This window comes from Populus euphratica, unplaced genomic scaffold (assembly GCF_000495115.2).
Source record: "Populus euphratica unplaced genomic scaffold, PopEup_1.0 scaffold587.1, whole genome shotgun sequence".
Taxonomy (NCBI): domain Eukaryota; kingdom Viridiplantae; phylum Streptophyta; class Magnoliopsida; order Malpighiales; family Salicaceae; genus Populus; species Populus euphratica.
The window spans coordinates 226,433-252,137 of record NW_011500215.1 but is presented as its reverse complement, the minus strand read 5'-3'; the positions used below and the strand labels follow the sequence as shown (position 1 = coordinate 252,137).

Below are 25,705 nucleotides of genomic sequence, written 5' to 3'. Positions count from 1 at the left end.
ATTCCTGCTCAATTGTGTAAGAATCTCACTAGTTGCCTTTGGTGTCAGGATTTGTGAGAAAGGCTCCATGAAGGAGAAACTGAGAAAGTCGTTGCTTGCTTCAGATGATGCCAGACCTGGAAAAGGAGACAAGCTACACAAGCGCAATATCCACCGTAGTGACGGTGCAAAATATATGTCATACTTAAAGGTTGGTGTCTTTGTTATTTCTTAGTTTATATGAAGTACTTTAGTATTTATTCTTTACCTTAATGGCAGGATTCATCCATCATAAAATTCTCCTGTTTGTCAAGTTTTACGTGTCTACACTTTTTACCTTGCATGCTTAGGTGACCACCACAATCAATGTTTACCTAAAGTAGTAACCAAGTCAAGTGACAATAATCTCTCTCTCTCTTGCATATAAAAATAAGGTTAGAAATTTGCAAAATGTTGGAAATGTGGAAAATACATGTGATTCTTCTCCTCATCTTGTTTTGAACTTTTCTCTCTTTTTAAGGATTTTGCTGATGACCTGCATTTGATATCAGATAAGCAAGAAGCAGCACCAACTTGTTAAGATCATGAAGCAGTCTGGTAAAAGCATTCAATCTAAGTCTCTTAACTGTGTGTTAGGTGATCTTGATACTTTGCATGTACAACCATATGAAGAATTCGTGAAAGAGGAACAAAAGAAGTTGCAGGAGCATTGGTTAGTTGTACATTGTTGGACTACACTATCTTTTTACAGGCACAAAAATATTTGATTTCTTCTCTCAAAATGTGATTTTGTTTTATGTAGGATGCAATTGGCAAACAAAGATCTTCCTGTAGCATATGCAATTTGGAGAGAGAGACAGTTTCAGAGACAGGAGATAACCAAATCTTTGGAGGAAGAGATATTAAAATATCCAGTGGAGGTCTGATATTCTGGCCTTGTGTATTTTTTCTTTTCGTGGGCTTGTATCATTTTGTTGCATGTCCAGGGCAGCAGAATTTGTATGACAGTGAAATCCTAGAAATCTTCCCTGTTCTATATTTAACTTGTTTGGTTCCTGAACCAGCATCTGGAGAAAGATGGTCATGAGACTCTGCTTCGGGATCAGAGCGATCAATGTGCAGACCAACATGACACTAACACGGAGGTTTAATTCTCTGTCCTCATATCAACCACCCCACCCTGCCTTTTTTTTTTTTTTTTGCTCATCACTCAATTATACAGCTAATATCATCTGCTTACCATCAGAACCTGTTTAACCCAATTCTCATTGTTGAATGATGGTGAATTCTTCCATACTTGATTCTAAGTTTGGCTTTTTTGTCATTGTTTTTTCAGGATAAGCAGGAACAGGACCATGAAATTGTGTTTCAGGATCAGCAGGAACAGAACCATGAAATTGTGGTTCAGGATCAGCATGATCAGAACCATGAAATTGTGCTTCAGGATCAGCATGATCATGGATCAAGAAACGAAGAATCCAGCATTTCTGATTAGCAGGAACAGAACCATGAAATTGCGCTTCAGGATCAGCATGATCATGGATCAAGAAACGAAGAATCCAGCATTTCTGATTATGGAGATTCTGGTTCAGGCTCCCAGCAGAATCAGTCCCCACATCATCTTTCCTCCCTCTCTGTTAGCCATGATCTTAATCCCATAGATATGAATATGGAAAATAATCATGTCCATTTGAACTCTAATTCAGATGAAGCTTCTCCACATTTATCTGAGTACTCAGGGACCATGCACATCGGAGACGCTTCCATTGATCAGGGAGTTCCTTTCTCTTCTGGTGGAGATGTCTGGTCAGCAGTTAGCATACCCAACTCATATTATGATTCCACTGCAAATCATGAATACACATCTACTGGTAGATTGTCACTGCCACATCAAGTTAATGAAGAACAATGCTCCCAGTTGATTGATTTGGAATCTGAAGTGCATGAAGAGGAAACCGGAAAAGATTTATTGCACAGACAATCTGATGATGGTTCTTTCAGTTCTTACCCAAACCATGATCGTAGTGGGTTGCTTCAATCTTTGTTCAAAGGTCAGGTAACTTTACCCTACCATAATGAACAAAAGCCAACCGGGTTGGATTTTCAATCACCAAATGATGTTATAATGGAAGATGGTCAGTATACAGGGCATATCCAGGGGCAGCTTCAGTCCTCGCTGTCACTTGAACAGAGACAGAAGAATCACATTGAGGAGTACATGCAACAAAATATATCAGAGGACATTTATTCTGAGGGAGGAGGATTCTTGATTCCAAGACAAGGACATGCTCCACTAGTCAATCTGCAAGAGTGGAATGTTAATCCTGTTCGCATGCCAGCACGGCTCCAATCCCATCCAAATGATGATGGTTTGTTAACCCAGAACTGGTTCTCTGGGGAGCATCAAGTTCGCGGGGACTGGAATGGTGCAGGTGGTGTTAGTGTCTCAAACCAGAGCATTGGAAGTAATGCAGATCAAAGCCTATTTAGTGTTCTATCCCAGTGTAACCAACTGCATATGGCAAGGCCCATTAACCAGTTACATTCAGGTAGCCCCACCAACCAGCGTCCAAATGGTACCATAGATTCAGTGGGCTCTGCTGAGCAGTTTGTGTTGCCGAGGGCCTATGGTATGGTGAGCGGGGTTACCCCCAGGGTCAGTAATGCTTTACCACAACCAGCTCATCCACTCGATTACTTTAGCGGGCGTGACACTGCTAGTTCCCTGATGCCCGATGATATGGGATGGATGGCTTTGCCACAGAATTCTGTTTTACACGATCCAATGGGGAAGCCATACTTGAGGTCGTGGAATCGATGAATACCCTTCCCCCCTCATTTTTGGTAGGTGAAGTACAAGGTTATGATCACGAGAAGAAATGCCTTCATAGGAAATCGTGACTTGTTATCTATTATAGGGAATTTTGAACTTATTGCAAGGTTTGCAGAAGTGTAGAAGCTTGTGACAAATTCTGAGATAGGTTTTTGTACATACTTTATACGAGAGCCAATTAAAGCACCATGTAAATATCCAGATGTTAGATAGGCAGGTGAGAGCAAGGGCAAGGAAGGATCGAAAAAGATTCTGATATCTTCTATCTGGTAGGTAAGTTACACTGCATTTTTTGTTTCCAGTCGCATTTTTTTTCTTTGTTGACCGAGAAACATCTTTCAATAAATTTGAAGGCTGGAGGCTCTCACATCTTTGTTTTTGATTCACCGGTTGGTTCTTTCATTGATTGCACACTCAATTCTACTTTCAAGAGTTTTTCAAAGTCCATGCTGTAGTCTTAAGTAGCTCAGTAGAAAAATAACATGGTTTCAACAAAAAATGATTTGTTTTGTTTTGACGAAGCATCCCCCCTTTTTTTTTTAATTTACAAAGTTCCAACATTTTATTTATTATCAATAAATACTCTTTTCATTGAATTGATTTTATCTTACTTAAATTGCTGTGATTTTTTTTCCCTCTCAAAATAATTTTAATCCTATATTTTATGTTAAACTGTTTTAATTTTACACCAAAAATATAACTTCATTTATTTGTAGAGTTTGCATAGAAATAGAGCATTTATTCGTATAGAGTTTGATTTATTTTTTAAATTTAAAATAGACAAAGCTATGTTCCCGTTTTTGTCCTACCATACTATTTTGAAAAAAAAAAAAAACCATCAATAAAAAAAATGAAATTCTTATATTTTTATAGGTGAGAAAATTTTTCTTTTAAAAAAACCAACAAATAACAAATCAACTACTCAATATTGATGCGCACCCATCCAAATAAAGGATATGGTGATGCTTTCAAGAATACAGTAGGAAGAACAGAATTGGCGATCATTTTTAGACCCCGGGAGGCATAATAATAATAAAAAGATCTGTGGAAAGACAAAAAAAAAAAAAAAAACCTTAAGGTTAGTTTTAATTTCTTGACCTCCATGAGTATTTTAGTTGTTCAATAGTATGTATTTTTCTATGTTCTATTAAATATCAAAATACCCCTTACCTGGCATAATAATAATTACATTAAAAAAAATATGAAATCATCAACGGCCCTCGAAGCCAGTTCCAAGACTCTTGCTATTATGAGCATTTTTGACATTTTATTTTACTTTTGAAACACGAAAAAGACTTACTTGTACGTGATTAATTTGACAATAATTAGTTTATATTGTAAAAAGATTTTAATAGCGCTAGTTTTAATATTTTTAACATGAAAGACAAAACTATCATCATACCATGCTAATAAACATTTGTTTTCTAGCTAGCATCTACAATGTTTTCCAAAGGTACAGTGACTTCTGTTGATCTATATAATTGTTCTTCAATACATAAAATAAAATAAAATAAAATAAAATAAAATGCTTGAGTTGTGCATATATATATATATATAAATAAATAAATAAAAGATGATTTGGATTTTGAGGTGCACAAGAAATCATTTAATGTTTTAAAATGACGAGTATGATTATTTTTTTTAACTATTCAGAGTGAAAATCTAAATTTTGATTGAAAAAAAAGAGATGTCAACGGTTTTCGTGTCTTCAACATTTCATCAAATCAAAATCTTGGAAGTCGTCACTGCCACGTTTACTTTAACGGAACGAGTCAAGACCGTGTGTCTATTCCGACCTCGATAATAAACACACACACACACAATGAACACGGTGACACGTAGAAATTAAAACAAAAAATAAAATAAAAAGAAGATAATCAACATAAAATAAACAGGGCAGGGACAAGGATTTTATTTGTTTGTGTGGTATAATTACTTTTTAAAATGTTTTTTTAAATTATTAAAATAATATTTTTTATTATTAAAATTAATTTAAAATATATATTTTTTAAATTTTAATAATTTTTTTTTAAAAAACCCGAAAATCAATCGAGCAATCATCGAAAGCTGGGCTGCCATTTGCCGACAGCCATTTCAAATAGTTGCTGGGCAAAAGTAAAACAGGACAAACAAACACGGGGGACAGGCGGACTTGTTTCTAGTTTTTCCCAGCATTCATCCCTATACTCTTGGAATTGTTTCGATCGAGTCCCTCTGGGCTAAAAATCAGAAACTGAAATTTCCCTCCGAAAAGGACGGGTAGGTTACAGCCTTTGTCGGGCCTGTTTTACGTTGTTGTTGAGCAGCTGTTCTATTTTAATTTTTACATTATTTTTAATTTTTGTAAATATTATCTTGAAATATTTATAAATACAGATAATTTAAAAGATAAGCTCTGACACATTTGCAATGAAAGTTAATGGCGTAAGCATAGTGAAGGGTGTATGAGAAACTGGCAAATTAATTATCAAAACTGAAAGAAACCGAAACATACCAGCCCCTTGGTTTTTTTTGCCTTTGATTCCAAAGCCAAAGCCAAAGCCAGAGAAGAAGTAGAGGAACAAAAAAACAATCTTATTCTTTGCTTTTATGCACATAATCTCCTTAGCTTGACACTACCTTCTTTCTAAAATACCCCAACACTTGTAGTATATATATATACAGGTTAGGGGTGTAAAACAAGGCAGGTTTTTTTGTTTGTTTGTTTGAAGAAGGGCTGGATTTGTTTTGGTTTCGAGGGGGAAATGGAGAGGAAGAAGAAAGAGGTGATCAGATTGGAAAGGGAATCAGTAATCCCAATTCTGAAACCAAAGCTCATCATGACCTTGGCCAACCTCATTGGTATGTTTCTGTTTCATCTCTTTCCTTAGTTTTTCGTTGTTTATACATGGAGTAGGATTATGGGCTGCCTTTGTTTTCTCATTTTTTCTTATAGTTGGGTCCATTAGATTAGATTTCAGTTTGTTTCTGACGCGAAAGCGAAAGAAAGGGACAGTGAATGTGTTTTCTGTCTAATTTAATCAGAACAGGAAGAGGGTATGAACTTAGCCTTTGCAGGTAACATTTGTCTGATTGAGTCTTTGAAGGTTTTTGCAGAACATGGCAATGACAGGGCGGAGTTTGTAAAACTATGCAAGAGAGTCGAGTACACCATACGAGCTTGGTATCTTCTGCAGTTTGAAGATTTGATGGTACTGGTTATTTTTTCGTTGTGTTTATTCAAACTATGCATCACAATAACTTCGTCAAATCAAGATGTTTTAACGTTCATCTCGTGTCTCCAGCAACTGTATTCTCTCTTTGACCCTGTGTCCGGCGCTAAGAAATTGGAGCAGCAGAACCTGTCTCCTACTGAAATTGATGTACTTGAACAGAATTTCCTAACCTACTTATTTCAGGTATTGCACTTCTTCTTCATTTCTTTTTTATGTTTCAGGTCAGGTGGGTGGGTGGGTTTGGACATGCATGGAATAAAAACAGGCAACACTATCATAAGAAAAGGATATTAGAGGTTGTAATGGTTAAGAAGGCAATAAGGATGGCCTTTTCTTTTGAAAAAGAAAAAAAGCTAGGACATTTTTGCAACTTTAAACTACAATCAATTCAAGAGAACCAAATTGGTTATTAAGCAAGACATGGCTAAGAATCAAACAAAGATGGGAATAAATCCACTGTAAACTCTAATTCCGTTCTTGTTCTATAAAAAGGTGATGGACAAGAGCAACTTCAAGATAACAAGTGATGACGAGATTGAGGTTGCACTCTCTGGACAATATCTTCTAAATCTTCCTATCAAAGTTGAAGAATCCAAGGTTTTTGATCTCATGCCTTTAAATAATTTCATTTATAAGAGATGCTTGCTTTTTTCAACATTTTTTGTGGGCATCCCATGGATATGTTCATTCATCTTCAAATCTTCCTGTTCCACCATCCTTTTTTTTGCTGTGCAGCTTGACAAGAAACTTTTGAAGACGTACTTTGCTGATCATCCTCAAGAAAACCTCCCAGACTTTTCTGATAAGGTATTGCACTAAATTGAACTTAAAACATCATGATCATTTAAAAACCTCTGCTCATGACTGCCTTTGTGAGTATCAATCAACATAAATTTTCCCTGTTCTTGTGTTTGGGAGAAGGGGTATGCAGGGAATAATTTGATGACTGCCATCTCCAGTTATCTGATCTCTTTGAGCTATCGTTTCTGTTTGGGGGATTTGTTGGTTTCTGTACATCGCTTTGCACATGCCCTTATCTGTTGGTAGCCTCTTGATACCTATGCAGCATGTGAAATGGTTGGCTCCTGGTCACATGTCAAAACCATTGAAAAGCACCCAAAAAGAGGAAAAACACTTTGGATAAGCACTAGCAACTGCATTACCAAACATTCCCTTATTATGCTTGCATGCAATTTTATTCAATATATTTGCCATTGCAACTTCTGAATTTCTTTGATTTTGTGCACCAGGGCTTTCACTTTGCACTTCACTTCAATTTTAGAAATAATTGACGCGAACTGTGAGAGTTTGAGGTTAACTAATATTTCCAAGTCTTATAAAAGCTTAAAAATATCTGAATCAGTTTTGGATAGCTATACCATGAAGAGTGATTGCACTCCTAGAGCCAATACTTTCATGTGAATTTTGGTCTTAACAATGCATCTTCATTGTTGCGTGTCTCGAACAGCTGCCATGAGTTTCATTATTATCTTTTACGCTTAATGCTCCACTTTGCTCAAGTTTTGATCACTATCATCCTGGAACATTGCCTAAACCAATTGAATTTACATTCCAGCAATGACATGTTGCAGCAACTTCCTAAATTCTAATACCATTATCTACATGGAGCATAATTATGTGATTGACTTTGTTGTTGTCTTGGGTTGTGAAATAAAAGACAATTCTAAAACAGTTTCAGTTGTAAGTGTCCAAATATCTTTTCTCTGCTTCTGCCATTTTGCACTATTTTCTTTTCTATATGAAAAATAAAGTCACTGCTTTTGGTACCAGAACCTGTTTCCTGGCCTTGCATAATGTTGGATCGGATGAAATGTTAGCTTTTAAGATCTTCAGATGATGAAGTGACAGGCTCAGTTTAACTCCAGTGAACTCTTCCTCTTTTGTGAAATGAATCATCTTCTTTCTGAAATGCTAGTCTGGCAACAGGGAGTCATACTGTAACGAAAAAAAATATCCAAAGCAATTTCAGTTTCATGGATACCTTTTGTTTATCTATTTGTGTTTTTTTGGTAAAACTTTGGATGTAGGGATCTATGCTCCTTAACTTTGTTTTATGTTTATTGTCAAATAGCTCATTTCAATTTGTTTGTGTCTTTATAAAGGTGATGGCTTTACTGGGTGACATAGGTTAGGGAATTTGATTGCAGTTTTTCCTGATATCTAGAACCTTGATGAATGGTGCAGGTTAAGCCACCTGACCATTATTGACCTATGTGATGCAATAAATTCCACAATGTATCAGACTCTGTCCCATATTATCGTGGTTGAATGCTCTTCACTGAATTGACATGTATTAAATGAAAGGCAGATAGGTTTTAAAGTGTTAACTACAACACTTAAAATAGTTGTTTTCTTTTCTTATTATATGCCATTAAAGGAATCTAATCTGTATTATCACTTGTTTTAGTACATTATCTTTCGGCGTGGGATTGGAATTGATAAAACAACTGATTATTTTGTCCTGGAGAAAGTGGACATGCTCATTGGACGTCTTTGGGGATCTCTTTTAAGAGTAACCCGGTAAGCAATCTTCTGCCCATGATTTAAAAACTTAATTGTATCTAAGATATGACTGGACATAATTTTAGGGAGTTGAGATCTAAAATAGTTTGCATCTTTTTATATGCAAATGCATGAATGGTATTTACCCATATCAAATGAAATTAAAAAAAAAAAACATTTTCTTAGCAAGCTTTAGTTGTTACCTGCAGCACTGTTGATCAAATAGCATGGATATATGCAATTGTTTGCTATTAATGCTCCTAAACTCGAAGTGACTGATTAAAAAGGGACATCCAGCATGTGATTTACTTTCAATGAGAATACCGTTGCCTTCATGATTGGCAATATAAATTGTTTTATTCATTCCTTTCCTTTTTTTAATTCTTTCTGGGTTTTATGGTGCTTGCAGGCTAGACAAAATTTTCGCAAGAAAGTCAAGGGGACAGCATAAGAAAGATTTAAAGAAGAACGATGACCATAACTCTGAAGAAGATCAGGATGATTTATTTGTCGAAAGAATCCGACTGGAAAATATGGATTTGAGGTTATGTGATGTTTTATTAAAGAAATCTCTCTCTCTCTCTCTCTCTCTCTCTCTCTCTATCTATCTTTCTCATCCACTTTCATGAACAGAAGTTCTAGAAAAGTGAAACTAAATGATCAGTACTTAGGAGTGTATTACATCTTTTCCACATCATGATTTTTTTTAATCTCTTTACTGACTTAAATATCAGTTAATTTCAATATAAATTGTAATTTAGTTCTGCAAGTATACTAAGTTGAGCCAAAAACAACATTCTGGTCAAGATGCTGGAATTTAGGCAAAAGTTGGAACCTTGAAAATCTTACACTAGATCTGTGTCTGTTGTTATAGGACCAAGTTAATCATGGTTGCGTTTATATTATCTAATAAGTTACTATGTCTTTTCTTGGGACAAAGTGGGAAAAATGTTATAATGAATGACAAAAGGCATGTATTTTTGTTCTATACACTCAATGTCACAAACACCTGAGAAATATGTGTTTTTTAAGTTGCATGTATTGAATCTCTTCTGTTTATCTTATGCCATGACATTCTTACTTCTACTTTGTCTCCTCCAGTGTTAAAAATTTGCTGAGAAAGACTACAATACAAGAGCCTACATTTGATAGGATTATAGTCGTTTACAGGTATTGCTTGTTCTCATTTACCAAGAAAATTATCAAGGGTTTGCTTCATATTATCCTTTAGGACCTGCATTCCTAAAAATCCTAGTTTTCACTTCGATGTATCATTTCATCATCCTTTAGAACTCTGTTAAGAAACCATTAAGGATCCAATTTGCAACTGACACTTGCACACGCGTGCACGCACACATGTACACACAATGTTTTAAGGTAGAGCAATTACCTTAAATATTAAGGATGCTTATTAAGGATCTTTCGTTATTATATGGAATCACATAACTGTTATTTTTTTTTAATCGTGATATCTAACTCATTGACAAGAATGGCAATTTTCCAGGAGAGCAGCTCCAAAATCTAAAACAGAGCGAGGGATATACGTGAAACATTTCAAAAACATTCCAATGGCTGATTTGGAAATAGTTCTTGTGAGATATTAACTGTTTTCTGCTTCTCTTAGTTTTAATTCTACTTTCTATTTGTTGCCCCATATTCAAGACATCCACTTTTGACTTCATGTTGAAACATCATTTCCTTTTTCAACAGCCTGAAAAGAAAAACCCAGGGTTAACTCCAATGGACTGGGTCAAGTTCCTGGTTTCTGCTGTAGTTGGGCTGGTGAGTTTTATGAATGAAGTTGCTTCAGTTGACTGCACTCTGGCTTTCAATCATTTTGTTCAAATGCACTTAACATGTCTTTCTTTGCAGGTTGCTGTGTCTGGTTCGGTTGAGATGCCTAAGGCTGATCTTTGGGTCATTTTTGCTGTCCTTTCCACAGTTGTTGGTTACTGTGCTAAAACATACTTCACGTGAAGTCTCCCTCCCTCCCTCCCTATTCACTTTCTTCACCTTTTTAAATTCCTAGAATGTCCTTATGTGTTAATTTTTATCACTTTGCATGTGGCAAATTCGTTGTGGATCTAATGAATGGTTCGCTGGAAGATTTAGATTGCATCCTGCACATTCCTTGTTACATGTTATCATCCTTCTTTTCTTTCTTTGATTTTCCCTTTTCTTTTGGTTCTTACGGTGGCAAGAGCAGGACTCAACTTGAGACCTGCCCACTGATGCTGGCCCGCAAAATAGATTTATTAGAAGTGCATATTTTAGAAAGAAATGTTAACTTCAATTTTGTTATTTTAGTTTCCTTCTGGTTTTCCTATTTTTATATGTTTGGGCGCCGCACCATACCTAGATTGGCAGTTTTAAATGTTGAACATCAAAAGAAAAATTGAGATTTCTCTCAGAGAGTGGCGTCTCTAGTCTGTGATCTTGTTGGTGGTTCTACATCTCCCACTCTTCCAAATTTGATAAGGGTGAGTACCATTTAGCTAAATGCCCACTGGTCGTATAATCTTATTTTGCTGTCCCATAACTGCTATGATGACCTATGCAGAATTTCATGAGGATATGCAACAGGTTAAACCCGTGACTCAGCTTGCCAATTTAATTCAAAATAATATTTTACCCTTGGCGTTTCATTTATGGAATGCTTTTGGGAGTGCACATAATTTGGTGTATGCACTCTGGCTGGAGGGGATTGACTTTTTGCAAATTCCCTCATTGATATTTGTAATGCCAGGCTTGTGTTTATTCAGATAAGGCAATTTATTTTTTCAGATTTTATACTCACCTTCACCTAATTTTTGCTGTCCTGACTGTACACTGCAATTTTTATTGTCACTTCCCATTTCAGGATTATGTTTTCTTAGCTTGTCTCTCTCGTGGTGTGTTTCTTGATTTAAATGTCCTTCATTCCTTTCTTTTATTCCTTGAGTTTGTTTTTTTTTTTTTTTTGCCAGTAATGACTGATGTGGCTATTGTTTTTTCAACTACCTGCAGGTTTCAGCAAAATTTGGCTGCATATCAGAACTTAATAACACAGTCCATGTATGATAAACAACTAGATAGTGGAAAGGGTACTCTTCTTCATCTGTGTGATGATGTGATTCAACAGGAAGTGAGTTTCATACAACATGTTCACTTTTTTGCTCTTTGCAATAATTTCATTTTTGTTTTATTCAATGAGCTATATAATGTGTATAATGGTTCTACTCACTTTTGAAGGAGGTAGCTGTAACTATTCATAACATGCAGTTGACTAATTAATTTGTTTTTTGGTTATCCCTTTAAAATAACATTTCTTTTTCGGAATTGGGAGAGGGAGTGGGAGTGGGGGAAAGGAGACTGGAGATTTATTTCGTAATCAAGATTCAAGCTATCACCTTTTCATTTACAAATTTTCAATTTTTTCATGTGGATGTGCTGTTTTAGTAGGATTACATTATAATGATGCAATTACCTTTATCAGGCTTCTTGTGTTTCATATTCACTCATTTTAGATTCTGAGCGTGTTTCTCGAGCATCATATATACAGATCTAGACGAGTCTTCTATATGAATGTAGATGAAAGAAATACTATTTTTTTTTTTTTTTTAAAAAGGTGAATACCAAATTGATACTGAAGAGAGAATGTTTGCAACCTGTGAACCCCATCTCTGTGAGGACGGAGAATATACTCCAGAAATATTGAGGAATTGCTTCTGAAGATTTTTATGAAGTAATTGTTGTCTTATATGTGAACAACATCCAGGATTGGGGATTGTCTTATAGTTAACTATGCACTAACAGATGCTTAAATTAACTCATTTTTTAGGTCAAGGAGGTTATCATTTCCTTCTTTATATTGATGGAACAGGGCAACGCTACTAGGCAGGTATGGTCCACTTCATCCTCTTTCTATTTTTTTTATTGCTCTAGATTATTGGAGGACAGAATCTTCCTTGCACCATTTTTTAGGTATAACTTTGTTATACTGTGAAACAGGATTTGGATTTGCGTTGCGAGGAACTGATTAAAGAAGAGTTCGGTGAGAGCTGTAATTTTGATGTGGATGATGCAGTTGAAAAGTTGGAGAAGCTGGGCATTGTTGCTCGGGTAAGAAACAGTTCTCCTGACTGAACTTGGTAGATCTAAATTGGAATTTGCAAATTTATCTTAGCTAAAATGAAAACTTTTCCATGCACACGCTTACAACTGATGTTGACATCACTCCCCATATAGACATCCTATAAGGATCGGTTGGATAAGCAGGGCTTTTTTGCATCATCTGAATAAGCTGTTAAAAGATCCTGTTACCCAACCAAAGTCTTTCAATTTATTGAGCCTGCAGATCGTTTTTATGGAGTTATACTAAAACATAGGACCATAAGGAAATGGACCTATATATCTGAAAGATGATTGGATCAAAAGTTAAATGGAAATCAGTCAAGCATCAAACTGGACATGGTGCCTTTGGAAGACACCTTTTTTGAAAATCATGCACACTAACAATGCTACGTCTAGTAATTTTTTGAATTTTAGAACATTTTTGCTATTGGATAAAACCACTCCTTGGACCAGGCATGAATTTTTGGTGCTATCTTCTGTGTGCGCAAGTTGCTATCGGTTTCTTTTGATCAGGAAGTAAATTTTTCAATACAGGATTCTCTCGGACGGTATTTCTGTGTTTCGCTAAAACGTGCTAATGAGATTATTGGCACTACAACTGAAGAGCTCGTTCTCAAGGCACAGCAGGGTGTTATGACTAATCCTTGATGCTGACTGTGGAAAGATGCGTTTTCCTATCCACCACCTGTTTCAATCCAGCCTCTTTCTAGGTCTAATAGCTCAAATAGTTATCTGCAGTTGTCAGCTGTTCTTACAAGCATCGCTGGTCAGAACTTGGATGTCCTATTTTACCTGACTGCTTTCCCTATTTCGAGCTCCAGTTTCCTTTTACATCAATGCAAGTTAGAGACGTGAAGCAAAGAACTCCTCTGGGGAGGGAGGACAAGGGGTGCCAGTGGTGCCTGGAGCTCATTGGCGCTTCAGTTCTGTTAATATTTGTAAATGTTGAATGCCTGCGACTTCTCAAATCCCGAGGAAGGTAGTTTTTGCATGGTTTCGGCTTTTGTTGAATGCTTTTTATACTTGCTCATAAAACCGTTGTGGGCTTAAATACTTTCATGGTGCTTGGCTATTGTCTTCGCGGCCATCTGCATATAATTGAAGTAAAAGATGAACGAAATTTCCTTTCCAGTTTGGTCTTTGCTTTTATTTACATTTGGGTATCGGAAAAACTCTGAATATGGCACAGAATTCTTCATCAATTGAGCTGAAACGCCAAATATATTTATCCTTGTCATCCGAGAATAATCGGTGAAAAAAATGATTTACAAACAAATTTTTACACTGAATTGTCAGACATGTAATCCAAAGTTGTTTAAATATTTTTCGAATATAGGATTGTTGTTCAACAGAGTGTAACCCGTATCATGCAAAATCCTGTAGTAAAACACTAGTTATGAGTCATCACAACAGAGCTTGCAAAACGCAGCTATTCCCTCAAACTAGAAACCATATCCACGTTATCAATTAAACCATCTCAGGTTACTAGAGATGATTTATATATAATTGTTGATTTATATATAATTGTTAATTTTAAGATTTATATATCATTGTTAATTTTATAAAAAAAATTAGTTAAGATACATTCGAACATCCATACATCTATGTTAAAAAAAAAGGGTACTAAATATCCAATCTAATGTTACGACAGAATCCTCAAAACAAAAGGGACAAGTGGCCGGCATACATTTTCCCGCCGAAGAGAGCGGGCGGTGGCATTCATTCTCCAACCCCTTAGATTTAAAGATATATAATTAATTAAGGCATTCGTTTATCAAATAAAATATATTGTTTATCTCTAATCATAATCATAATGGGGAAGAAGAAGAAGAAAGACATAATACACTTGGAGAAGGAATCTGTGATTCCAATTCTCAAGCACAAGCTCATTGCTGCCTTAGCAAACCGCATTAGTATTGGTCTGTTTAATTCAATTTCCCATCTTTTTTTTTCCTTATCAATGCAATGCATGGATGCATGGATTCCAATTTGGGTTGGTTCATTCACAGAACGTAGCAGATCTGACGTTGATGAGTTCCTGAAGCTCTGCCAGAGAGTTGAATACACAATTAGAGCTTGGTACCTTTTGCAATTTGAAGATCTCATGGTAACATTATTAATTGGTGAAAGCGTTATACAACTCAAATCTTTAGTTTGTTTCTTTAAAGAAATTTGTCTTCGGTGATCAGCGATTGTATTCCTTCTTCGAGCCTATTCATGGTGCTAAAAAACTGGAGCAGCAGAATCTCACTCCTGAAGAAATTGATGTTTTTGAACAGAATTTCTTAGCCTCCTTATTTCAGGTGTGTATTTCCTGCAACTACACTTCAAAGATTTAAGAACAAAAAACAGAAAATGGCACGATTCCATGGCACTTTCCCACCTCTTTCTAGCAAATAAAAATGATGTAAAAATCGTAACCAATACTTGAATCTAGCACGTCCTTTTCATGATCTAGTTGTTTATTCTTTGCAGGTAATGGAAAAGAGTAATTTCAAAATTGCAACCGATGAGGAGATTGAAGTCGCACTCTCTGCACAATATCGGCTTAATCTACCAATTGTGGTTAATGAAAATAAGGTCCATCTGTGCTCCGGCCTCTTACGCACACATCTATCCATCGCTAGTTTAGAAGTTTGATGATATTATAATGGCATTCTTGAATGCAGCTTGACAAGAGGCTTTTTACGAGTTACTTTGCAGAGCATCCTCAGGATGACCTTCCATGCTTCGCTGATAAGGTAAATGCTAAATTCCGGCTTGAATATTTCTGAGATACAAGGGATTTTCATTCTTTTTCTTTAAATTTTTATGTTTGATGATTTCATTTTTTGAGTAAAGCAATTTTTTCCCACAACCTCACGACAAAGAATCATTGCTTATTTTTCCGTAGTTCATAATCTTTCGACGCGGCTTTGGAATTGATCGTTTGAATGGTTACTTTATCACGCCGAAGATAAATACCATCATTTCCCGTTTCTGGAGATGTTTTCTAAAAGTAACAGGGTAAGTAGATGTTTGCTTGTATTATATGCAAGAAAACCTTGATTTTCAAGCTTGGTTCTTTATTTTCTCTAATACGAACTTTAATTTTCTGTGTGTAGGTTAAAAAGACTTTTCTTCAGAAAGCGAAATGCGCATATTACCGAAGTTCCAAAATCTATTGAAATCAGCATGGATAACAGTGATGAAGGTTTATATGTTGAACGAATCCGCATCGAGAAAATAAAACTCAGGTTAGGAACTGGAAGTTAAGTCTGAATTTGATTTATCAATCGGTTTGAGGTATTCACAACCGGCACTCTTCATGTGCTTCTATTTTTCATATTTTTGGCTAATATTTGAAGCAATAACACTCTAAATAAATTCTGAGAAGCAAGGAGGAATATGCAACAGAAGTACCTTAGGCTTATATATTGTTCTATCTGCGTTCTCTCGGTAGTCATGCTAACATTGGATGGCTCAAGGTGCAGTGGCATTTTATTTTCCTTAATCCGTGTGAATAATAGATGGAGTGAGGATTTTATGTCAGTTATACCCATTAATGGATATAAATAAATGCGTTGTGATTGCTGAATCTTCTGAGCATTTAAGAGAATGAATGAACGATTGCCCTGATCACCTGGAAGGAGCATATATTTTGCTGAAGTTACTTTCTAGATTTCTGACGATTCTTGCTGATTTTTGACATTTCTCTTCTTTTCCTGCAGCGTATCTAATCTCCTGGGCAAGGTTACAATCCAAGAACCTACATTTGATCGAATAATTGTTGTTTACAGGTGTATTCATCATATACATTCTTTATCCTGTTTTTTTTTTGTTCAATTCTGAGCAATGGTCAGGGTGATTGTACAGAACCATATTCCTCAGTTACTAATAATCAGTTTGCGATGTTTCTCATTGTTGGTGTGAGCATGAGAAGTAAGAAAGAGAACATCATTCTTACATAACTAGTGAATTAGGATTAGCATGAAGATCTTGTTTATCCTAATTAGTTCACTTAATTTACGTTCTTCTATTACAGTTTTAAGAGAGCATGAAGAATGAATCATTGTTGTTTAAACTAACGTAAATCTGCAGGCGAGCGAGTGCTAAAAAAGAAAGAGCACGGAATATTTCTGTGAAGCATTTTAAGAGTATTCCAATGGCTGATATGGAGATAGTACTTGTGAGTTCCCTGTTCACTTGCAGTCTTGTTGTTATCATCATCGTTGTTGTCATCGTAATTGTTTGGGGGGCGAGGGCGGTGGGAGGGGGCTAGGAGCTTCTCAGAAATGTTTCTGAATATTGACCTTGTGCTGGAACTCTCCTTTAACAGCCAGAAAAGAAGAATCCCGGTTTAACTCCAGTGGATTGGGTTAAGTTCATTGTTTCTGCTGTGATTGGACTGGTCAGTCTTAGCATATCCGTGAATTTAATGAATACCCTTTTCTTTGTTTTAACCTTCTGGTCATGTTAGCCTTGCGTTCCTTTTTTCATTTTGCAGATTACTGTAATTGGTTCGCTTAGCAATCCTAAAGCTGACATCCGGGTGATTCTCGCTATCCTGACATCAGTGGTTGGTTACTGTGTTAAAACATACTTCACGTTAAGTGTCTTCTTCTTTATAATCCTTATCATTCTTGTAGTAATAGAGAATCGGTATCCATACAGAATTTCTACTAAGCAAGCATTCAGTAAAAATGTTACGTGCTGAGGCAATCTCTCATCCGATAGGCATGGGAGGAATTTATTTAGAATTCTTGCCCATAATGCTTATTGACCTTACTTTACAGTGGGACTTTCTCAGAGACAGAAGGAACATTGAAGAACGACTAGGGTGGTCAACTGATTAGGAAATATCTGGTGCGAAAGGGTCCATGACATGCACTCATTCCAAGGCCATGAGCAATTTAGTTATGAAGACTAACCTTTTTCTGTTTCCTGCAGATTCCAGAATAACTTGGTTTCGTATCAGAGCCTAATCACACAGTCTGTGTATGATAAACAACTGGACAGTGGAAGGGGTACTCTTCTTCACTTGTGTGATGATGTGATTCAACAGGAAGTAAGTTTTTGGCTAATCAATTTATAATTTATATCCAAATTTACATAGTCGTAATTTCTGAAAGATTCTAGTACGTTTATTCTTTGAGTTTTGAATCTGTGCACAACTAAAATTTTGAAGAGCTCTGCTCTCAATGGAAATTGCACAGAACAAAAAACTTATCATTCTGCCACCTTTCTTGTGCAAAGACAGCAGCATTCTTGTTGAAAATTAATTTACAACAGTAACTAGCAGTTTTGAAAAACAATGTTTAGGTATTATTTAATGCTAACAGAACCCAATAATTTGAATATGCAGGTAAAAGAGGTGATTGTTTCATTCTTTATCTTGATGGTACAAGGAAAAGCCACTAGACAGGTACAGATTACCTTACAGAAGATTGTTTCCTCTCCTTGCTTTTATGATCTCTGTATGTTGGAAGATTCCTTAGGGCAGGGCGTTGCTGGTTCATAACTTTGCATTGATCTGAAATAGGAACTTGACCAGCGTTGTGAAGAACTCATTACTGAAGAATTCAATGAAAAATGTAATTTCGATGTGGATGATGCACTCCAAAAGTTGCAGAAGTTAGGAATTGTTGCTAAGGTGAACTTTTTTATGTTTTCAAATTAGTTGAGACATCATTCTATCAGTGTGTTTCCCAGATATAATTTTCGGTAATTCAATAATTGACAAGAGAAAGTTGAAATCAGGATCCTGCCGGAAAGTACGCATGCACAGACTTGAAGCATGCTAATGAGATAATCGGAACCACAACAGAGGAGTTGGTGCTCAAAGCCAACCAAGGTGATAGCAGTTTTGGACGCTGAGGTGGAGGTGAAGCTCTTCTGATATTTGAGAAATCTAAAGCATCGATGCACTAGGCTAGCTACCTGATCATTTGGCTCACGAGTTTCTTCATGCATGCCAAACTCAGGTGCCAACTTTGGCTTACTTTTTTCCTTGGGGGGTTTAAAAACTTCCCTAGACATTAAAATGAATGTTTCATACTTTAGGCACTAAAAAGAAACGAAAGGAAAACCAGAAATCTCCATGGCAGTCAAGTTTGAATTTGAGCTTCAAATACCATACAGCAGTTTCTTCCGACCACCATAGCAGTTAGGGTAGCCAGCACCGGAAGCATGATTCTCTTCATATTGTATTCGATGTATGTGAGGTGGTTGAATTGGCAAGACGGAAATGGTTTCAACTTTTCCAAGTGTGCTTGAATTCCCAGATCTCATTAAATGATTATAAACAAAGGGGATGAAAATGTTTCAGCAAACCCACCACACAGAGCTATGCGTCCATAATTCATCACAAGAAACGATTTTAGTTGAGCACTAACCATCCACATGCTATCAATTAACTCATACCAATTGAAAAAAAAAAAACGATCCATTTCTTCATACTACGACCATCTTGTAAGGACAAGAACCCTGTACAATGCTCCCATTTGTGTACCGCTCGTCACAGTTGAAGGTTCCGTATGCTTTAGTACCTCAAAAAGCTGTGAAGTAATTCTGCAAGAATTAAAAAGGATAGTGAATTTTTTTCAATAGGTTAAGGGAATGAAAATCTAGAGTGTTCAAACTACTTGGATTACAGAAAAATATTAAAGCAATGAGATCAAGGACACCATACCCAACATTAATTCTGGAGATGATCGTCAAACCATAATCCAGGCAACAAAAGTTCCAAGGGAGCGTCATCTGTCAACAACCCAAACCAAAATCTGACACGATGTTAATCCTAGATTTTAGTTCCTGCGACTTTGATGCATGCCTGGTAGAATCAGAAAATCTAGGATCTGTCATCATTGCAAAAGGCTTGTTTTTTTTTTTTTTAAAAGGCATCCGATGGACATAAAAATAAAGAAAGTGACTAACCTCAAGATATGTGTGATGCCCCATATCCCACATGCGTTGTGAGGAATTTGAATGGTATCTAAATAAGCACCTATGCACAATACTGAGTTGGCTTAATGGAGTCTAGTCAGTCTAGGATTCTATAGGTGGTTCTCACCCCCTCCGAGGGTGTATAGCACTTTGTCCTAATCCTGTCAGGTATAAGCAGCAGCCATGTCTGCCCATCTCACTCCCGTGTTGGAAGCCTGAGATCCTTTCAGGAATTGCTGTTACAGTTTCTCCAGGTCCCACTTCAGAGATGGCAGCACTGAAATTAAGTCAACTGTGCTTCAGGATTTTATCTATTCCAGTTTCTCAAGAACCTGCTTCATCGATGGCAACACTGATTGAAACTGATTCTGCAGTGCATCTTGAAGCAAGCTTCATGGTTTTAGTTGTTTCAGTTTTTCAAGGACCTGCTTCATGGATGGGCGCACTGAAAGTGAGTCTACTGTGCAGCTTGAAGCAAGCTTTAACATTCCCAACAAATTCTCATCAGGTCCTGCTTCCCACAGTTCTGGCACGAAGAGCTCTGAGGAGCGTCTCTCCTTGATCAACAACTTGGCCCAAGCAACAATATTGAAACCGTTACCATACTCAGAAAATGATGGATCAAGAGACTTCTTCCCTGACATCAATTCCAACAACACAACCCCAAAGCTATAAACATCTGACTTGTCAGATACCCTGCACGTGGTTGCATATTCTGGTGCAACATACCCAAATGTGCCTGCTACATCTGTAGTGGCATGGGTCTGAGAAACTTCTAAAAGTTTGGCCAACCCAAAGTCAGACAGATAGGCGTTAAGCTCCTCATCCAACAGGATGTTACTAGGCTTGATGTCACGATGAAGAATGCGGGGTATGCATGAGTAGTGGAGGTAGGCTAGAGCTTGTGCAATATCAAGAGCTATCTTGTGAATCACTGGCCACTGTACATTTGTGTCTGGCCTGTCATGAATGAAGGTTTCAAGGTTTCCACCAGAAAGATAGTTGTAAATTAAGAACATTTCAGCCTCTGCCACATAATACCCAATCAGAGTCACAAGGTTCTTGTGTCGAATTCTGCCCAATGTTCTGATCTCTGCGTCAAACTGTTGAATGCCTTGAAATCTGCCAATGGAGAGCCTCTTTACAGCTATGAAGTAACCTGGGACCAATTCAGCTTTGTAAGTTGACCCAAAGCCACCTGTACCTATCAGGTTTCTCATACTGAAATTCCCAGTAGCTCTGACCACACTATCATAAGTCAATTCAGCGGGAGCATCTGCAAAAGTCACAACTACTTTTCCCCTCAAGCTAGAGAGTCTCCAAGACTTTTTCTTGCCATAAACACTGAACAAAACTACAACCAATGATACACAGAGTACAAATGAAGCAGAAGTCACCACTGCAATCAAAAAGGATTTCTTTCTGTGATTGCGCCATTTTCCATCTCCATGTGACAGCTGAACATCTCCAGGTGGTGTGTTGAAGGATTGATCCGAGCACTTATCCAAAAAAGTATTCCCTCTAAACCAATCACAATCAATCGGGTGTTGAAGGTGGGGTATATGACCAGAGAGGTTATTGAAAGAAACGTTTAGGACAACGAGACTGGAAATATTCGAGAAAGGTGGAGGTATCTCCCCAGAAAGATCATTGTTATTGAGCAACACAATCTCCAGGTTCTTAGCGCTAGTCAAACTCACAGGTATAGATCCTGTTACAGCATTATGAGAAAGATCCAAAACTGTAAGAGAGGACAATTGACCGAATTCAGATGGAATTTCTCCTGTTAAATTGTTCATTCCAAGAAGAACTGATTTCAGAAACTTCAAATTTCCCAACTCATTAGGAAGAGAACCAGAGAGTCTGTTTCTTCTCAAGTCTAAACATCGAAGCATTCTCAAGTTGCCAATACTGGGAGCTAGAAAACCACTGATCTCATTATCTGCTGCTTCAAATTCCCTTATTGGTAGACAACTGAGAAGCTTATCTGGTATCCCACCTGATATATGGTTCGTACTCAAGTTAACAGAGAAACTCAGCAGATCATTACAGTTTGAAACTAGTTTACCAGGAAGAGACCCGGTAAACCCGTTACTACTCAGTAACAATCTGTATGAAGTTCTATTTTTACTCACCAAGAATTGTTCTCCCACCGAGAACAAAGGCAATGAACCGACAAAATGATTCCAACTGAAATCATGGACAATCACGAAGTCTGCACCGGCCATGGACCCCAAAAGGGTATGGGAACCCCAAACAGGAATGTTAGCGTATGCAATCTGTATATCCTCCACATCAAAAAAGTTAGGATCTTGACCATAAGAGATTATGCTAGTATCACAACTGCCCTTTCCAAATGTTGGAACAGCACCGGATATGTTATTCTGACTAACATTGAAATACATCATGCAAGGAACTTGCAGCTTCATAGGCAGGTCACCAGTCAAGTAATTAGAACTCAGATCCAAGAAAGTAAGGTTCTTGCACATCACCAGCCCCTCTGGCACAACACCTCTGAGAGAATTCTGCCCCAAATGCAAAACTCTCAGCGAGCACGAGTGACTCCAATTGCCAGGCAACCGCCCATCAAGATTGGCCCTAGGCGCCCACAAAATCTGCAAACTCGGAAGCATCAACACCTCCTGAGGAACACCCCCTTCAAAAGCATTGAATTCTAATCTAAAACCATCCAAGCTACCACCAGTCCCCACATTATCACCAACAAAATTACTTGAATTAGTCAATACAAGAACAGACAGTTTCCTGCAATGACCCAACTCCTTGGGGATGGTCTGAGTCAAACTGTTAGTAGAAACATCAAGAACGCGAAGTTCCGGAATCTGACCTATCTGTGCTGGAATGGGACCTTGTAGAATGTTCCCATCAAGCAACAAAGTTCTCAAATTCTTGCAATGTCCAATATCCTTTGGAATATTATTTTCCAAGAGATTATTAGAAAGCTTCAAGTGCCTTAAAAACAAGCACTTACTTGAACTAACAAGTTGCATTCCACCAGTCAGTCTATTATTCGACAAATCAATAACTCTCAACTTTCCAAAACCAATCAAAGTAGCAGGGATATCACCAGTGAAAGAATTAAAAGACAAATTAAGGAAGCGAAGAGAGTGGAGATCAGTGCTTATCTGTTGAGGAATCTTGCCCGAAAAATTGTTCCCTTGAAGCTCCAAAACCTCCAAGAAGCTCAGCTTGGCGATACTACTAGCTGGGATCTCACCAGAAAAACAGTTGTGAGAAAGGACAAGAGTTCGCAGGTAGGGCAAGTTTTGGATGGACTCCGGCAGAGTTCCAGAAAGGCGAGTAGTGGAAGTGCCAGAGAAGTTCAAGGCTATAACTACTACTTCTGTTGTAGTGTTAGAAGATTTTTGACAGGTGACACCATACCAGGTGCAGTAATCAGGTTTGGTAGTCAGGTTCCAGGAGGAGAGAAGATTTGAAGGGTCCCCGAGAATTGAATTCTTGAAACTTAAGAGAGTACCGCCAGCTGAGTCATTAAAAGAGAGAGCTTCAGCTGAAAATGTTGCTGCTAAGCCACCAACAAAGAGAAACCAGGCCGCTGCTACTGCTACCATTGTTGACTTTTGAGTGATTTTACAGATTTGAAGAAGAGATGGGATGGGATTGATTGTTGGATGGATCTAGAAGAAGTGGGGAGCCGGGGAGAGCAAGATGAAGAAGAAGAACTCTATACTCCCTTCTTCGCAGGAACAAGACAAGAAAAGCCGGCGTAAGCCACGGGGTTGGCTTTAGTTTTGTTTCTGTACTTTAATACCTTGTTTTCTTGTCTTTGCTTTGTCACCCGACATGCACCGCTGCCATCTCATAATTTGAAATTAGTCAAAAAAAGTTTCAGAAAGAAACCTTCAAATTTCAATAGCCTTTGGATTTCGATAATCAATCCCATTTATATCCTCACCACTGTTTAATTAATTGCTGGTTTCAAAAAATCAGCCATGCCTCTCGGTAAGGGTTAGGGTTGAAGTTTTTTTTAATAATGATAAATATTTTTTATTTAAAAATATATTAAAATATTTTTTTAATTTTTTAAAATTTATTTTAATAACAACACATTAACATGATATAAAAAGAAACAAATTGAAATAAAAAATTGAAATTTTTTATATGTGAGTAATTAAATAGTGTAAGAGTAATTGATACGGGCAAATTATTAGAGATGATGACAGGCACGAGGTAGGACAAAATCCATAGCACTTCAGTCATAGAATTTGATCCATGTTCATATCAAGGTTTTCAATTCCATTTGTAGTTTTGCACTCATTGATGCTTGCGAGTTTATGGCAATTCTCTGTTTGTCACTCACAGGACTGCATGCAAGTCGTCGATAGGCAGTGAGGAACGGCATCTGGAAAAAGCTCCTGGTTCTGTCTCTGTTTCACTCTGCTCTTTTGGAGGCCATAGCTTCAACAAACTATGATGGTGGACAAGGAGCTGCTGTCGTCAACTTTTTTATTTTTTATTTTAAACTTTATATTTAATTTTTAAAATTCTTGATACAATTGTTGCGGATCTTCTCAGCAAATGTTCTTTGTGTTTGCTGCTATGGTGTGGGGTATTTTTTATTTAAAATATATTAATTTTTTTTTATTTTTAGAATTAACACATTAAAATCATAAACAAAACAATGAAAAAATCAAAATTTTCTAAGAAAAATTAATTTTTAAAACAGCTTTCAAAAGCACGAATTCTGTGCGTTCAGATCATCCATATGCGTACTCAAAATGTTCCTCCTCGTTTGCATTACATCATCTTACGTGAAGAAGAAAAAAGAGCATCTGGAGAGGCTTTTGGTGTTCAGAAATGGATGCGATTGAGCGTCGAGATGTCTGCGCATGAAAGGACTTTCTGGGACTGTGATTTCTCCTTGACTGGAAGCCTGTTGGATCGAAATGACTGCAGCTATCCTGCCGTCCTTTTCATTTGACTCTCTGAGTCTCTCTTTCCAAGAACAACACTGTGGCTTGAAGGTATTTTCGGTATGCATTCATGGCTCCAAGAAATAAAATCTCACATTTTAACACTCTCATTCCATTTTATTTTATTTATACGAGTATTCACAATTTTTTATTTTCTTGCATGTTTATTTCTTATTCTTACAGATTTGCACTCACGTTTATAGCTTTATAATAAATGGTTGGTTTACAACTTTTGCTGTAATTTTTTTTGGACCGTTTATTTTATTTAATTTATATATTTTTATATAACTTTTTTTACGTGGAACCACCAAACAGGTGATCAGCTGGTAAGTGTTATTTTAGATTAATCCAGGGATTTTTATGTTATTTTTATAATTAAATATTTTATAAATTTTAATATTTAATATTAAATTTAATATAAAAAATTGATAATTAAATTTTATAATTTATTTTTATTTATTTTTTTAAATTATCTTAGTCTCATAATTAAAATTATAAATTTAACATATTAACTCAAATTAAATCATATTATTTTTTATTTATTTTTTATATGAGGTTATCTCGGTCCTATAACCTGAATCATGAGTTTGACGACTCAAATTATTTTTATATATTTTTATTAATTTATTAATTTTATTTTTTAATATTAAACTTAAAAAATAAACTAATTAAAATTGAGATTTATAATTTATTTTGATTTATTTTTTAAAATTTTATTTTAATTTTATGACTTGATTTATATATGTTTGAAAAGTTAACTCAAATTTTTTTAATTAAATTATTTGAAAATTAAATTTAATAATTGTAAACATAATTCCATCTGTTATATATTAATATTAAAAAATATATTATCTTCAAATTATATTTTTATAAATTGCTTAAACCCATAAAATTAACCGTATTTCACTAAATAAACTTATATATAATTTAATTTTTTTATTTAAAAAAAAGGCAACATTTAAACTTTTGTTTTCACATTGAAGGAAAATTTAACTCTACATGCGCGGGGAAAAATAAGATTGTGAAGAAAATAGAGCAGTCGCTGTATATAACGAGTACAAGCACTCCTCAGTTGGCTGTTGGAGAAGGCGCGAGAGAGAAGGTCGCTGGAAAAAATAAGATTGTGCATGGCATCTGGGTTTTGTCTTTTGTCTTTTGTTTTGTCC

General features: G+C 36.4%; 4 protein-coding genes across 7 annotated transcripts in view; 3 read left to right on the top strand and 1 right to left on the bottom strand.

The window, feature by feature from the left end:
• Window positions 1–3,196, top strand: part of LOC105112221 (uncharacterized) — a 7,393-nt gene extending 4,197 nt beyond the window's left edge. The window contains 5 exon segments of the mRNA XM_011007840.1: window positions 49–190; window positions 531–691; window positions 782–899; window positions 1,044–1,124; window positions 1,316–3,196. Of these exon segments, the coding sequence (XP_011006142.1) occupies window positions 49–190; window positions 531–691; window positions 782–899; window positions 1,044–1,124; window positions 1,316–2,800 (1,987 nt within the window). The 3' untranslated portion in view covers window positions 2,801–3,196.
• Window positions 3,197–5,210: 2,014 nt separating this feature from the next.
• Window positions 5,211–13,791, top strand: LOC105112220 (uncharacterized). 2 transcript variants are annotated; one of them, XM_011007838.1, is made up of 15 exons: window positions 5,211–5,653; window positions 5,909–6,003; window positions 6,097–6,210; window positions 6,520–6,624; window positions 6,763–6,834; window positions 8,456–8,568; window positions 8,960–9,094; window positions 9,652–9,720; window positions 10,055–10,142; window positions 10,261–10,332; window positions 10,423–10,523; window positions 11,557–11,674; window positions 12,371–12,430; window positions 12,541–12,651; window positions 13,198–13,791. In XM_011007838.1, exons 1-15 carry the CDS (start codon window positions 5,557–5,559, stop codon window positions 13,309–13,311), a joined length of 1,464 nt encoding a protein of 487 aa, XP_011006140.1. In that variant the 5' UTR covers window positions 5,211–5,556; the 3' UTR covers window positions 13,312–13,791. The 2 variants fall into 2 exon arrangements, with proteins under 2 accessions (XP_011006140.1, XP_011006141.1); XM_011007839.1 differs by having other exon boundaries at window positions 5,562–5,653; window positions 5,899–6,003.
• Window positions 13,792–14,433: 642 nt separating this feature from the next.
• On the top strand, window positions 14,434–18,974 carry LOC105112218 (uncharacterized). The gene is made up of 15 exons (XM_011007833.1): window positions 14,434–14,582; window positions 14,673–14,770; window positions 14,853–14,966; window positions 15,139–15,243; window positions 15,333–15,404; window positions 15,557–15,669; window positions 15,768–15,899; window positions 16,374–16,442; window positions 16,744–16,831; window positions 16,982–17,053; window positions 17,150–17,250; window positions 17,593–17,710; window positions 18,008–18,067; window positions 18,185–18,295; window positions 18,403–18,974. Exons 1-15 carry the CDS (start codon window positions 14,477–14,479, stop codon window positions 18,517–18,519), a joined length of 1,476 nt encoding a protein of 491 aa, XP_011006135.1. The 5' UTR covers window positions 14,434–14,476; the 3' UTR covers window positions 18,520–18,974.
• On the bottom strand, window positions 18,912–23,400 carry LOC105112219 (LRR receptor-like serine/threonine-protein kinase RPK2). Of its 3 annotated transcripts, none has more exons than XM_011007835.1 (3): window positions 19,579–23,400; window positions 19,334–19,474; window positions 18,912–19,212 (listed from the first exon to the last, which is right to left on the bottom strand). In XM_011007835.1, exon 1 carries the CDS (start codon window positions 23,175–23,177, stop codon window positions 19,980–19,982), a length of 3,198 nt encoding a protein of 1,065 aa, XP_011006137.1. In that variant the 5' UTR covers window positions 23,178–23,400; the 3' UTR covers window positions 18,912–19,212; window positions 19,334–19,474; window positions 19,579–19,979. The 3 variants fall into 3 exon arrangements, with proteins under 3 accessions (XP_011006137.1, XP_011006139.1, XP_011006138.1); XM_011007837.1 differs by having other exon boundaries at window positions 19,334–19,424; XM_011007836.1 differs by having other exon boundaries at window positions 19,334–19,401.
• Between the last annotated feature and the right edge of the window lie 2,305 nt (window positions 23,401–25,705).